We start from the raw sequence: 14,906 nt of genomic DNA, 5'->3' as shown, positions 1-14,906 counted from the left end.
CAGCCTGTCCCATGGCGTAAACTCGGGAATCCCCGAACCAGCGTACCTTAATCTCACGTGGCCAGCCAGATCCAGATGCTTGCTCGTATTCAACGCCAGTCGGCCAAGCACCTATGAATCCTCCAATGCGCAGACCGACAAGGAAACAAAAACAGGGCGGGTAGTACTCGAGCTTGATACAACGTCAAATAAGATAGATGCATTTTGTGCGTAGCGGGAACGAATGCATGCACGAGCCCAGACGGATGAAGCGTGGATAGTTGCACAGCGAGAGACGGAAGTCGACTACAAGGGACGTGTGACGTACAGACCAGGAGTGTTCAAGAACAAGTACAATGCGTCGAAACCATATTAAACGACCACTATCGGATAGCTGCATTGACGGAGGCGTTTCTCCGGTGACCGCCAGCGGTCGAGTCCGTGCTCGATTTGTGAGACGAAAGAAGGTTGAAGGGCAGCCGCCGCGAGTACGACAGCGCAGGGCCATTTGCGGTGGTTGGTGTGATGGTGCGAGTGCGCTCGATGGGGTCGTCAAAGGGGGGTGGGGCGGGGAAGTCGGCATATTGCGAAGGTGGGCCAGTGTATTCGTCTGCGCTGTCCTCTTCGAGCCTTCGCAAAGGTGGCCTCGACGAGCTTTGAGTCGGTGTGGCTGATTCCTGCGTGGTCGGAGACGCAGGCACTGCGGCAGGACTGGTTCCTGACCGATGTCGAACCGTTTCGTGTTGTGAGACAGACGGATTGGGGCTGATCGCGGGTGGTTGGGGAGTCGTCCGAAGTTGTGCTGCAGAAGCTGATGGTCGTAATCGACGGCGGGGCGCAACAGAACCTACCGCCATCAGCGACTGTTTGCGATCCTCGGGTGTGGGTGACGACCCATTTGTGGACGGATTATCTGTCGAAGCGGTAGCGCCGCTTCCACTACGCTGTCGCAATTTGTACTTCTCCATGGCATCAGCGTCGCGCTCTCGCATGCGCGTAGCTATCGGAGATAGTGCCGACGCGGGGTTGTGGGACATGGAAGGGATAAGGTGAGACTGCGCGGAGGGTGATGCAGTAGAAGAAAAGGCCGTGCTTCCGGACGAGCTGGCAGACGGTTGAGCTGGTGAGTAAGACCCTGATGGAAGTTGGTTGGGGCGACGGGAAGGGGATAATGAAGTGACAGGCGAGAGGTGACTGCGAGAGGTGTATGTTGCATCGAGCATGTCACCGCTGTCAGACGTGTTCGTTGTGCGACTTGTACCAGAACCACTCCGCATGCGCGAGCCGTTCGTGAAGTATGCCTTGGGCGGTGGTCCCAGTATCGGGTCTGGTGTCGTACCCCACTCGGTTCCTCTTGCGGCAGCCTGTGCAAAGACATTCCTGCGAGCCTTTTTATTCAGCTCGAATTGTGTCCGGGCGGTGTCTTGCAAGGTGTCTCGAGTGCTCGTTCTGTGGTGGTACATGTAAGCAATAGGTTCGAGGGACTCGGAACTCAGGCACGTACGAGTAAGCATAATCTGACGGGGTAAACCCCTCGTTGTTGCGAGCGGAGTACTGGCATCCACGTTCGATGAGCAGTTGCACAATCTGTTGTCATGTCAGTTTACATGCATGTTTTGACATGAGTCAACACGAACTGGCATATGTCCCCAAGCGCTTGCGCTGTCATACCACATATATCAGATGCCCGTCGTACAGGCAGGATTGTATCACTCACTAGTGCAGGGGCGTGTTGCCCTCGTTATCTGCAAGATCAAAATCCGCCCCGAAATCGCAAAGCATCTAGGGCTGTGTTAGGGTGAGCACACCGCGGCAGTTCAGATACTCACTCGAACCAACTCCTCTTTCCCCTTCAACGCCGCTACATGCAGGGCAGTTCTTCCTTCCACGTTCGCCCAGTCCATAATATCGGGGTACCGGTCGTAGTAGAGACGCGCCATACGCAGGGTAGCACTGAGGAATTCATGTTCACTCTGGGTCGAACCGTACGGGCTTGTGATGGGAGGCTTGGCGTCGGCCAACAGAATCAGAATCGTGTTGTTGTCAGTATCCTAGGTTCCTATGAGATGCGACGTCATGTTCGTTAGCGAAGTCTACGCACCTTGCTGTACTCATGGTCATCATGACCGCTAGCCAACAGGAACTCGAACGTCTCCTCGTGCCCGAGGACGGCCGCCCAGGCCAACGATGTGTACCGCTTGTTCAAGGGTCCGGATTGCGCATGTCCGTCCTCTTGATGAGACGTTTGACCAGGAAGAGGTTGTTCTCTGCATGACCGAGGTCACGACTAGACGGGCGAGCGGTGGCGGACAGACGTACCCTGGACGGCTCGCCGAAGCCTGGCGGCGGCGTCCTTCTCCGCCATAACGGTAGGAGGCGGGGATGGGGAGGAGGCCGGCGTAGTTACAAGGGCTGGCAGGGGGAACAGAGGGAGGAAGGCAGTGAGGACGGGAAACACAGCAAAGGACTGGGGGAGGCATAATAGGATGAAGGTTGCCACGTGATGCTGGACTGATGAAGGGCGGACGTCAGTCTCTCTGAGCTCTCAGGCGGCGAAGCTCGCACGCTTCTCCTCTGGGCGCGTCCTGCCGCCGACCACCCTTCTGTTCTCCTTCCACCTGCCCCGAAGCTGCCCCTCTCCCCCTGCTCGCCGCCTTCGTTGCCGACGCCCTCGCAATGCCCAAGGTCGTCTCTCGCTCCGCGGTCTCTTCGTCCACCGATGGTCAGTACTACTGCCGCGTTCGCCGTCCTATCGGCCGCATCCCGAGGTGAATCTCCGCTGAAAGCATGAAACTGTTCCCTAGCCCAACCAACGGCATCGTCAACAGCAGCGCTACGCGTCTACTGTGAGACCTCTATTCCCCGTGCGGCGGTACGACCATTGACATCCCTGCTTCTCTTCGGCGCAGATTGTATCTGTGGAGAGTTTATCGTGAGTGAACCTTCCGGCGTCCGTTCCCCTCGGCATCACGTCTCTGATAGTTTCACGTCCAGCTTGTTATAGACAAGAGTCTTACTTCCCTGCCGCGCCGGAAGACAGATGGCGCGGTGGTCATACGGTGCCACGACAATGGGCTAGGGAAGGCTCGAATCTTCAAGCTAAATGCGACACCGAAGGATCCGGTTTTGGTAGAGCGGTGCGCATGTGCATCTATCACAATTACTGATGATGTTCTGACACCCTGTCCAGCGCGGATGGATATGAACGTCAATATAGATTTCAGTGTCCAAGATGCACCCTGCCCGTGGCATACCAAACCACGTCCCCGCCGGTCAAATCCGGCCCTTACCTGTACATTCTTAAGGGTGCTCTCAGTCAAATACAAGGTCAGGTTCCTCCCGATGCCTTCGCAGACGAGGAGCTTGGTCGGGCATGACGTTCGCCTCTCAGTCATAAATACTGTGATCCTTTCTCAGATGGCGTGTAGACGTGCGTATTTCGATGGACAGAATCAAATGATTGTAACGATATATTCCGACCACAACCGTGCCGTATCACTTTACAAGCGGAGGGAAACTCCTATTGTACACGAAGTAGTGATGGAACACGCACCGTGGGCGACTGAAGTTGTGTTCGATGGCCGATGAGACCTTGGGTTCGCCCTACAGAATGACGAGTCAGTCTATGGCTGTAGGTAGCAGAGAAGCGCAAGTAGAAAGAACGAACTGTCAGATACCGTTGTAGATACAAATCATAAATGTGAAAGTACTGTAACGTACCAACACGTCATACAGTGTGAATAGAAATTGTCATCACAGGAAAACAGGGAACAAGGCAGAATCATCAAAGCTGTCAGACTCACCTTTTGAATGGAGATACCTCTAGCCCAGGAAGACACGTATACCCACTTGCGTCTAGGTTGCACCGTGTTGTCGGACGAGGACACCGTGAACGCCCTTGACGACTGAACACTGGAGGGAGAGACATTAGTGAAACGTCCTCATACGTGACTGAGACAAGAATGCAAGGGCTCAGATACCGTTGTAGAGTAAGATACGTTCATAACGCGTGAGCGTTCGCATGTTTAGGAATATAGATAGCATCATCGCACAGACAATAAAAAGACGACTTACAAACTGTCCCCCCTACGCTGGTTGTCTCAGCGGGGACGCCCAGCATCGACGACAGATACCTCAAACAGCGACGGGTTCAACATCGATATGTGAGTCATGGAGTAGACGACGTTAACAGAGGAGGGAGCTGGAGGGAGGTCAAGGAAATACGCCGCGCGTTTTTGGCAAATTTCGGTTGTTTGCACATGACGAGTACCAAGCACCGTCAAACATACGCCCACAACGCGTCGCGACGCGCGCCCGGGCAGGCTTCATTGTCGGCCTCCTATAGGCATCTCGCTTGCGTAGGCATTGGACACCAGCACACGGTCGGCTACACGGGGAATCCGTTTCCAGGATACAATGTGTGCCGTCGTGGGTCCGCGTGTGCGTCCGTCTGGATTGGTGAGTCCCCTCCAATCCCGCCCACACTGATAGCGACGCAGGGCTTCTCGTCGACGAGTACATAAGGTGAGCCCCTTGCCGCTATGGATCCCTATCAGCATCCGCATAGCCAGCGAACTCGTCTGCGACGAAATCCTCTCTCTCAAACCAGCTCACTCATCACACTCTAACACGCCCATCCGAGTCCTCCCTTCGTTGACGAAGATGTCTTGCACCACCGCCGCCTTCAACTTCTTCCCCACCGCACCCGCCGCGCCGCACACGTTCAACCTCTTCGTCTCCGCCCAGTCACCTCGCGACACCTACGCCACGTACGAGGACCTCCGGCAGGTCCTTCGTCCCTCGAACTCCGATGGCAGGAAGCGAGCCTGCAGCGACCCGTCGAAGGCCAAGGGCTTCAAGAAATTGTTCGGCATGTAGACCTTCGACTCTATGGCAGCACTTCGCTGTCCTCCGTCACCCATATGCCCATATGCCTCATGTCGCATTCGTCGCCGTTATCGCATGGGCTCATCGGTAGCCAACCGTCTCCCGGGCATCGTCAGCTCCACCCAAGACCCGCCGCCGCCGCCGCCGCCACTCACGTCCGCGACATGCTCGCTACACATCGGCGCGCTCTGCGCAGGACGTGCCGACGTCCGCCATACATACACTCTCTGCAACGCGCACGCATTCGTCGCACCGCACTTGAGGGTTCCACACCGCCTCTTGCCATGTTCTAAGGGAGGATACACGCTGAACTCGCCGCATCACCACGATACTATTGAGGGAAGGAGGGAGGCTGGATAGAGGGGACGCTACCAGGGCATCTCGGACGCAAAATTTGGATCACCAGTGTAGTATGACCGCGACGGTCGTCTTGAGCAGGGAGGATCCTCATTCGTGTAATCCTTTGAATTGTCAGACTTCACTATCACAATCGCAACCAGCGAAACAATACACATCCATCTGAGAGTGCCGTGTGCAGACCCGCCTTCATTGACCCAACAAAACTTTGAAGGCAACATGCTTCCAGCACCATCGCCGGTCAGTGAGTGTCCGAGCCGAGCGGCGAAGTGGTAGTGAAACATACCCGATTTGGTATGCGCCGTCCGCGCCCGCTGTGTGAAAGCGCGCGGTGGGCACGTGGCGTCGACTCCCTGAGGCGCTATCGAGGCGTCGTTGTCCCAGTCGCGGAGTCCTTTCTACTCACCAACCGCGACGGTGCCTGCCCGTTCGCATCCACCATGGACCTGCCGTCATCCCGAGAGATTGACCTGGAGAACCTTCTGAGAGAACGAGATGCGCAGGTGGCCGAACTCACGGTGAGATACTTGGTACTCTGGGTACTCGCGCACACCCCATTGACCTCAATGCCGCGCCGCAGGACGAAGTTACACACCTCCGCCAATACCTGTCAACTCAGCCGCCACCCTCCGTGACGGACCCTGCTTCACTGCCACCAGCTTGGGTGTCGATATTGTTACCACACATCCGTGACCATGCGACATCCGCGTCGACATCGAGTACCGTCACCGCAGCTCTCACACAGAGATACAAGACGCTACAAGAGGAAAATGACGAGCTCTACGAGCTTTTGAAGGCCGGAGAGACCGGCAAACTCAAAGAAGACGTCCGCGCATTGCGGCGGGTAGTTCAGAAGCTGGAAGGGGCGCTAAAAGGTGTGCACAGAGAACATGGCGTGGTGGCGCGACCATTAACATTGACACATGTACAGATTCTCATCAAGTCATTTCGTCACTCTCGTGAGTTGCCTCCGCTGCTGTCTCTACTCATGTCTCTCACACCCGCCTATCATACCTACAGTGCAGAGCTCGACAAGTCGCATGAAGCTCTCGCGGCGAATAGCCGCCAAGCATACATGCCTAAAGTGCAGGCGCATTCGCAGTCGCCTGCCCCTCTACGAAATCACTATCCACAACAACAGTCCTATCCACCGCCAGGGCCCAACGGATCGGGCAAGCTCCCGCCTACGGGTCCCCGAGCACAGAAAAAGCCACGGCTCTCAGAGTCGCACGCATCACCTGCTCCGCCCAATCTGTCTGGCCGGCCAGGCTCAGCGGCGAGCTACGCACAATCTGCTGCTTCGTCTCCTCGCGACACGCGCGAGCGACGTCCAGAGTCGGTGGACCGGAAGCCTCCCCCTGGGATGGACACCGAGGAGGACGAGCGCAGCAGGCCACGATCACCTGATCGCCCGCGCGAGCGCGACCGTCCGCCCCACACGGATGTTGGCAGTGATCGCGGACGTGACCGTCCTCCCCACACCGACATTGCGCGCGGACGTGATCGACCGCCGCATACAGATAGCGACCGGGGGCGCGACCGCCCACCTCACGCCGACAGGGATCGGGTTCGTGACCGAGAACGAGACAAAGACCGTGAGAAGAACCGCGAGCGGGAGAGAGACCGTGACCGGACGTCCCGGCGGAATGGTGGAGGACGGTCTGGCGGTGGGGGAGGAGGAGGCCGCCGGAGTGGGCGGGGACAGAACAACCTACCAGCATTCGACAGCACGGATCGGACGTTGGCGGAAAGGATGGGACTGTGACGGACCCATAGTTGGGACATTGCTTGGACGGACAGGACAGGATGTGTCTGTATTTGCATGATGATGACGGACCCGGCGCGGTCCACTAGTGTACACGGTACGATCATCTTTCCTTAGACCCCGCATCATCTATTCCTCGGTCCACGCGCATCTAACTTATTCGTATTTGCTCCCTCCTACAGTTGTATCCATTCTATGTCTCATGGCCACGCTCATCACGCTCTCGTATTGCTGTCCCTGTCAAGATCGTATCGTACATCCATCTATCTACTATTCATTGCGTGTTCATCATCACTAACACTGCCGTCCACCCGTCCGTCCGCGCTCTTCCTAGACTCGTCAATCCGTCTTACATCGCCCGCTGGCTTCGCAGACTAGCAGCCACCTAGCACACCGGTACGTCCGAATAACATGTGCCGATTCGTCCATCTCGAGCACTCGAGATCGCTGTGATCGGGTTGACCACACTATCCGAAGCCGCGCCCCCCGCCTCCGGTCCCTCCGGGCCTTGCTCGCCCTCCCTGTAGAACTCGCCTCAAGCAGCTTTAGCTCGCTGGGACGTGCTGCTTCGGGGCTGGCCACCGCCATTAGCGTTGAGCAGCAATGCCTCGTCCGACAGGAGACCGCCCAGCAATGCGGACTTACCAGCGGACCCGATTGGCCGGCACACTATCAATGGTTAACTCGTTTCTCAGGTCAGGACTGGCTGAGCAGCGGTGTGTCGAGGCCGGGCGACACGGGGATACCCCATGGATAGCGCGATCCGGAAGATCGCCCAGACGCAACCATTGACCGCTGACTACCAAGGTGACTGGTTGCCTCTCGATGACATTTCCGCGCCGCGCCGTGTTGACGGTCTTGGGAAATTAGACAATGTCGATGACCATTGGCGCTGCAGGGTCTGTGCGTTATGGCCCGAGCCCGAGAGCCCTTTCCGCTGCGGGTGGTACAAATGCTGTGGCGAACGTGATGGCTTAGCCTCAAATCGAAGCGTACAGTACACACAGGGTCTTTTTTTTTTTTTTTTTTTTTTTTTTTTTTTTTTTTTGGAGGGCTGCAATGGCTCCCAGCAGACGACAATAGGTCGGCCCCGGTGAGTCAGCCAGTCAGCGGGAAAACCCGCAAAAACTTCCAAGGGCGAAAATGCGTTTACGCACGGCCGGCAACCGGCCAGTGTGGGACTCGGCTACCCCGCATCAAGAGGGACGCGGAGCAGTATACCCACTAAAACCTTTGGCAGCTCGTTCCATTCATACGGAAGTGCACGTTCATCGTGAATTACCCCGTTCCAGGTCGCCAGAACACTCTGCGCCTTCAGGGCTTTCCGCCCAAAACGGCGATGCGTCATATCCATATCTGTATGTAAGCGAAGGTTCATTGCGCACAGCCAGCGGCTTCGGACACTATCCACAGAGTGCTGCCAGCCCTCTTCGTCCGCGTGCGCTATTACCCGTTCGCAGCGTAGCTTCCATATGAAATAAACCGATTCCGAGATGAGGACACGCCAGAAGCGTGATGCGCCCTCGCGACGCTTTCGCCTGCCTGGAACCGTCCATACCTTGGTCCCGATCCCTAGGATATCCGCCAGGGACGGTACTGACCAGGGGAGACCCTTTCTTTCCCATAAGGAACGCGCGAGTGACCAGACCAGCTCTCTACCAATTGCCTGGCACGTGAGCAGGATGTGTGAGATAGATTCCACTTCTCCACACACTGGGCATGATCCTCTAGCCTCATATCCCGGTATCTTGGACCAGAATGAGCCTATTTTGAAAGCCTGGTGCATTACTTTCCATAAAAAGTCTGATATTTGAGGCCGAAGGTCCCTGTGGCGCCGGAGGCTCCGCCATACATCTTCCGCCCGAAGTTGTGGGGAGCCAGCGGTGCGCGTATTATCCACCGTCTCCGCCATGTTTACAAGTGCGTGTCTCCTGTCTTCCGTGACGACTGAAAGACGTATCCCCCTGTACGCCAGACGCTGTGAGAGGCAAAGAAGGCGAGCCCCGGACAGGTCGAAAGCGGCATCCCGCGTCAAAGCAACAGAGTCGGGGCCGCCCTCCTCGGCACCATCCGTAAAGAGGAGGCGCGCCCAGTCTATTCGCCTCCATTCGTCCGGCGTCGCTGCTCGTTTCAGGAAAGTAGGGGCACATCGCTTCCGGAGAGCATTCACCAGTGCTCGGAGGGGCTCAGAGTATCGTACATCAATCCAGCCCTTGTCTTCCCACGTCAGGAGGTTAGTGGACAGCGCTCCTACTAGGAACTTTGACTCACACACGTAGTGTAGGGGGGCATCTAATGGCGTGAGTCTGCACGCAGCCAAGGCGGCACGTATCTCGCCTTCGATGCTGGAGTCTTGTACTCGGGGGCATACAAAACTGAGGGTCCGGTTCTTCTCATCTCCCTGTCCGAACCAGGCAGCTGTTTCCACCCTGGCATGGAGGTCGGGGTCGTTTGCAGGCGGGGTTCGTCCTAGTATAACGTACGCTGTCACCGCTTCTTCCTCTACGACCCGCCCAACACGGCGGCGTATGGCTGGAGGGTTGTCGTGGGCTGTTGGGTCCACGAAAGCGCGGAAAGCCTCTGATACCCCACCTCTTTCAGTCAACGAGGGGTCAAAAAGGACCTCATCCTCGGATTCGAGAGCCTTCATATTCGCTTCCAGTCTCCTGTGCGTCAGGGATAAACCATCCTCTGGCGACGGGTGGTCCGGGTGCCACTTCGGGCGGATCATAGTGAGGATGCGGGCAGCGGCAGCGCAGCATTGTAGGGTATGCCTGCAGCCAGACTCTTGGTCCTTTTGGCACGGCTGACAGCCACATGGGTCGTGGCCGTTCTGTTTGTTGTGTCGTCCTGCCATCCGTACGAGGTCCGTGACTCGTAACACGTTGTGGGAGTTCCGGAGACAGTCGCTTATTTTTGTGTTATTCAGGCGTCGAAGGTGGCGATCAGCTCCCAGATGGTACCAGGCCGGTAGGTCCTCCTTAATGGCCCTGGTCAGCTTTATTGCCGCGAAGCTGACGTTGTATTTGCGGCCTACCCGCAGCATCTTTACCAGGTAGTCCGGTAGGCGAGATTTCCCATGTATTGCGGGAGACCAAGATTGCAGAAAAGTGTTGATCTGGGAAATTGGTCGGATAGCTCCGGCGTCGGCGGTCACTGCGTTGCTTAGCAGCGCATCGACCACATAGGCCCATATAGGGCGGTTTTCGGACATGTCCAGGTATCGCTTTATCCACGTTAGCTCTATAGCCTCGTTACGCGACTTAATATCCAGGATACCGAGGCCGCCTTCTTCGACGGGACGGTACAATGTTGCTAGGTTGACTGGCCCGGGTCGCGGTGAGTTCCAGACGAAATCCCGGATCATTTTAGCCAGGGTGTTCTCTATTGTCTTAGGCATTCCTTGTACTTTCGTCAGGTATTGAGACATGCCGCCGGGGCCCATCTGGACAATATGCCTTTTCCCTCGGAAAGTCGGGTGACAACGACCCCATCGGTCTAGGAAAAGGTTCATTTTAGTCATAACTGGTGCCCATACTGCAGCATCATTGACTTGGTTCCCAACCCATGCCCCCAGAATACGCACGGCTTCCCCTTCCGTTGCAATATGTACGGAAGGGGGGAAGTCCGAGTCTAGGCTGTCGGGGTTCATGGATCTGGTCGCGACTACTTCTTGTCTGTATTCTAGGCTTCCGACCGGTATGACTTCCGTCTTATTATCGTTGAAGCGCGCTCTGGATGCTACGCACCATCGCAGCAGGATCGTCCATAGATCTGACCATCTGTCGGACTTGGAGAGGTAAGCTGTCGTGTCATCCGCAAAGAGGGTAGTAATGAGTCTGTCAGCCATCCCAGGTATCCGGAACCCCGCCATGGGCGACGCACGCAGCATGCACGCTAAGGGCTCAATTGCTAGGATGAACAGCAGGCAGGACAGAGGATCGCCCTGCCGAACGCCCCGTACAACTCGGAAAGGTATGCTTTTCTCCCCGTTTATTATCACCACCGTTTCGGCGTGTTCATACAGTCGTTTCACCTTGGCTATGAAAGCCGGCGAGAAGCCGAAAGCTTGCAATACTTTCCAGAGGTAGTCATGCGCAATCTTATCGTACGCCTTTTCCTGATCCAAGGCTACAATTACTCCATCTTCCTCGGTAGCTTCGCAGAAGTCCGTCATCGTTCGGGCGAGCTGCGTTTGATCCTCGATATGGCGCCCTGGCACAAAGCCGGCCTGATTCGGGTGCACAATCTTCGGCACGACCGAGCCAAGTTTTGTTGCCAATATTCGCGTATACAGTTTGTAGTCTGAGTTGAGCAGTGTTATTGGCCTATAGTTACTGATGTCTCTTCTATCTCCCTTTTTGTATAGCGGGCATATCCATCCTTCCGTGAAACGGGACCCTGGCAGAATCCCGAAGAGGTCGATGTCATTGAAAAGAAGGGTGAGTGTTCTTATACAGTCGAAGGTATCTAGGCCTCGCGTCTTCGCTGCATTACAGCGAGCTGACAGGTCCTTCCACAGCTCATAGGGCAGGCCGTCGAGTCCTGGAGCCTTCCCGGTTTGTGCTTTTTTCAAGGCGCGTTCTACATCATCCGTTGAGACTGCTTCATCTAGGTCTGCACAAGCATCCTCTGGGAGGGGTGGGGGAAGAGACGCTAAAGTTTCACGGATTGCGTCTTCCCGCTGCATTTCGAGGACACCATCGTTGCCAACTCCAGCGGACTGTAGTTCGTCGTGATACTTTCTTGCCGCCTCCGCCATCTTGTCTGACCTCGTCTCGTATGTCGGCGGCGAAGTGCCAGGGTTGCGGAGGGAGAACATCAGATCACGGGGCTTCTTCTCCCTATTTATTCTTGACCAGTATGCTGATGGTGTTTCCGCGTTCAAGGCGTATCGGGCAGTTATCATGGATCTAGCCGTCGCGCCTCTCTTCTTCATGAGTTCACAGATCCGGTCCGTTACGATCGCGGCCTCGGTCTGCTTCACTGTATTGGTGATGAAATCTTGCTCAGCCTGGAGGTCGGTTAGGGCTCTTTGCAGCTTGGCGATAGCGGCATCTAGTTTGGGGACTTTCTTGCGCATGCGGTCTCTAGCCATCTGTGCTAGGTCATCTTTGAAGGCCGCAAAGATTGATTGCGGGTTCAGAGAGTCAGTCCTTGTTTGGTTCGAGGCGTACTTTTCCATCGATTTTTCCACGTTCACACCAACTCGCACGACCTCGCTCATAAAACTCTCATCCCTAAGTAGGTGAAGGGGCAGGGCCCAGCGTCCTTTCCCTACATACGGTGCCGACGCCGCACTGAGGTTAGCGCAGACTAGACGATGATCTGTTGGTACGTCCGTTGTCACAATCGACCAGTCTGCTGACGAGAGTAGAAGGTCCTCCGTTGCATATATGCGGTCAAGGCGGGAGCGAGAGGTACTGCCTCGTTGTGGGAAGGAGTAATCCTTCTCAGATTGGTGGGATTCACGCCACCCATCCAGGAGGTGAAAGGACCTTATGAGTGTTTGCAGGGCCTCGACAGCCGGCGACGCATCTGGTTTCACCGGGATGCGGTCTATCGAATCCTCTACGATGTTGAAATCACCTAGTATGACATCCGGCTTCGCAAGGCGTAGGTGCGTTAGGCGATCCGTTATCATTCCCCAGAAAGCGCAATTATCCTGCGTCGAGTTTGGTGCGTATATATTCAGTATTCGTAGGCGGCGATCCGCATGCCAGTCAAGGACCATGTATATCGCACGACCCGGTATCACTTCATGCGTCTTGACGTTATTGATGTTGACTAACTCACGGTTTAGAACAATGGCAACTCCCTGCGCGTTAGGGGTGTTGGGCGCCGGGAAGTGGCAGACACGGAGGCGTCTCCCGAAAAGGTCATGGACCCTGCCTACCTGTTCGTCGCTGAGATGTGTTTCCTGTAGGGCGAGAACACCTATCTTGGAGTCTCGAGTTACTTGATTGATGGCTGACCACTTATTCGTAGGTACGCCGGATGCGAAGGAGCCCCTTCCGCTCATATTTAGGGATCCAATAATCAAACCTGCTTTCGTCTTGCGGCCGCCCCGTGGCGGTCTTCTATCAGGGTGAGTACTCTGTATGCTGGGTCTTGGACTGGGTGGAGCGGGTGCACTGTTAAGAGATTCTTGCCCGACATGCCGCTGTCCAGACGGCACGTCCAACGCCTGGGCTGTGAGAAAGCCTGCTCCGGCGGCGTCTGCGGGAACGGAGCTGGCCCTGCCGCGTGTGTTCGCTGCCCCGTCATTAGGCCTATCGCAGGCAGGGGGTACGGTTGGCCTTCGGGGGCGTCGAGATGAGCCTGTTGCCGATAAAACATCCGTGTGTGTGTTGTTAATATGTGTATTCGCCGTTGGGGTACCACTCCCTCGCTACAACGATCCACGAGGGCGGAGCACCGCTCCTGGGTGCTTCAGGTGACATGTTGAGCAGGTAAAACTTGCGTCAACTTAAGCCTCTCGGCCGGGCAAGTCTACAAGTGCCCGTTTGATGGTGAGAAGGACTCCTCCAGTGGCTTTCCTGTCCCGGAAACCGGTCAGTATATTTGGGCACACCGGTGATGGAGCTGATCTCATGAGAGAAAGATGATAACAAAGTAGATGCATTCGGACATTTTTTGCAACACTAGGTATAGTGAGGCAGGAAGGGGTGATGTTACATACAGCCGACGCTAGGAGTAGATGGTGTAGGGGCGCGAGGATACAACATTACACAAAATACGGGAGGTTTACTGTCCGTTTCCGCGTCCACGACCACCGCGGCCGCGTCCACGAGCTGTTCCACGGCCACCGCGAGCATTCCCGCGAGCGGCCGCGGGCGGATGTACTCCAGCAATCTGTACAACACCGTTACGAACACGAGGACATCAGCAAATGTGCGCGGGTTCTGAGGGCGCCTGAGGGATCTGAGGCGTCTGATCCGGTGCCTGAGAGCTCTATCGCATCTGAAGCAATCGGGCGTCTATGGCCGCGCCGTTCGTCGCTCTCCGTCTGCTCATTCCGTGCTCGTTCTCTCAGGGCGACGCAGTCCACTCAGACCCGTCAGACCCGTCAGACCCTCCGGGCGCGACCTCAAGCCACCCGCAGCGAATCTCCCCAAGTCCACTAGGCGCCTGCCCTAAACTGCGCCACGCTGGCACCTCGCCACGTCATGGTTCCCTCGCCTCTCTGTCGTGTTACTCGCCTTTCAAGTTCCCCACCTCTCGACTTGGTGCGCTGCGCTGTTCGTCGCTGACACGCAGCGGCTGCAGAAGCCTGTCGCGACGCGCGAGGCGTCCGGAAGGGTGCACAAGCGCCGGCTTGCCCGTAGCCACGATGTGCGGCTACGATGCACAGCGAGCGGACACCATCGCGAGGGCCGCGCCTCCCACCTCCACCATGCCTCGCTCGCCTCCCTTCTCACTGCCTCTCCACTCTTTAACATCTACAACCCTCGGGCAGCCCGCGGAATCGCAGTGCATCGGCCTAATGCATGCAGATGAGCAGAACATCGCGGGGAGAGGCCGCGTCATTGTGACGTGGCCCGGCCAGCGCGAACCCCGCGATCCAGATTTTATGCCCAACAGTGTCGCGCGTCGGGTGGACAGCGCTCGGAGGAAGCAAAGCTGAGACAGAATAAGTAAGTTTCCTTTCCACTCACTCTCCCGTGTTGCCCTGTCATTCATGTACTGTTACCTGTCGCCCGCTGCCGGCTCATACGCATCAGAAGTGTTCCGAGGACGTGACGACCCCGCGCAAGAGCGGGTTCGTCACCTCGTGCTCTATGCCCGCCGCCACGTCACCGCCTTCCACCATCGCGCCACCCCGCCCTCTATGCCTTGCAGACGCACCAAACACATGCCGAACACAAGACGACCCCGCATCACAGCGGGGGCGTCCATTCGCATCGTACCGCCCTCC

The 14,906-nt window shown here is 56.6% G+C and overlaps 4 protein-coding genes across 4 annotated transcripts; 2 read left to right on the top strand and 2 right to left on the bottom strand.

Annotated features, from left to right (window-relative positions):
- Nucleotides 1–64: 64 nt before the first annotated feature.
- On the bottom strand, nt 65–2,425 carry B0H18DRAFT_966213 (ankyrin repeat-containing domain protein). The gene is made up of 8 exons (XM_048043316.1): nt 2,299–2,425; nt 2,230–2,246; nt 2,081–2,176; nt 1,809–2,030; nt 1,697–1,761; nt 1,617–1,641; nt 1,484–1,566; nt 65–1,428 (listed from the first exon to the last, which is right to left on the bottom strand). Exons 1-8 carry the CDS (start codon nt 2,342–2,344, stop codon nt 363–365), a joined length of 1,620 nt encoding a protein of 539 aa, XP_047901057.1. The 5' UTR covers nt 2,345–2,425; the 3' UTR covers nt 65–362.
- A 103-nt stretch (nt 2,426–2,528) lies between these two features.
- Nucleotides 2,529–3,718, top strand: B0H18DRAFT_7823 (uncharacterized protein). The gene is made up of 5 exons (XM_048039247.1): nt 2,529–2,701; nt 2,784–2,825; nt 2,889–2,911; nt 2,974–3,116; nt 3,170–3,718. Exons 1-5 carry the CDS (start codon nt 2,656–2,658, stop codon nt 3,354–3,356), a joined length of 441 nt encoding a protein of 146 aa, XP_047901056.1. The 5' UTR covers nt 2,529–2,655; the 3' UTR covers nt 3,357–3,718.
- A 1,891-nt stretch (nt 3,719–5,609) lies between these two features.
- B0H18DRAFT_7795 (uncharacterized protein) lies at nt 5,610–7,158 on the top strand. Its single transcript, XM_048039245.1, has 4 exons — nt 5,610–5,741; nt 5,804–6,098; nt 6,155–6,182; nt 6,244–7,158. The coding sequence occupies exons 1-4, from the start codon at nt 5,664–5,666 to the stop codon at nt 6,986–6,988; spliced, it is 1,146 nt and encodes a 381-aa protein (XP_047901055.1). The 5' UTR covers nt 5,610–5,663; the 3' UTR covers nt 6,989–7,158.
- Nucleotides 7,159–8,174: 1,016 nt separating this feature from the next.
- B0H18DRAFT_1080996 (uncharacterized protein) lies at nt 8,175–8,774 on the bottom strand (the record flags this gene model as incomplete). The annotated part of the gene is made up of 1 exon (XM_048031313.1): nt 8,175–8,774. The coding sequence occupies one exon, from the start codon at nt 8,772–8,774 to the stop codon at nt 8,175–8,177; it is 600 nt and encodes a 199-aa protein (XP_047901054.1).
- Between the last annotated feature and the right edge of the window lie 6,132 nt (nt 8,775–14,906).

The sequence above is a fragment of the Fomitopsis serialis genome (genome assembly GCF_022376445.1).
Source record: "Fomitopsis serialis strain Sig1Antser10 chromosome Unknown B0H18scaffold_1, whole genome shotgun sequence".
Lineage (NCBI taxonomy): Eukaryota > Fungi > Basidiomycota > Agaricomycetes > Polyporales > Fomitopsidaceae > Fomitopsis > Fomitopsis serialis.
This window is presented reverse-complemented; position numbering and strand designations above follow the sequence as displayed.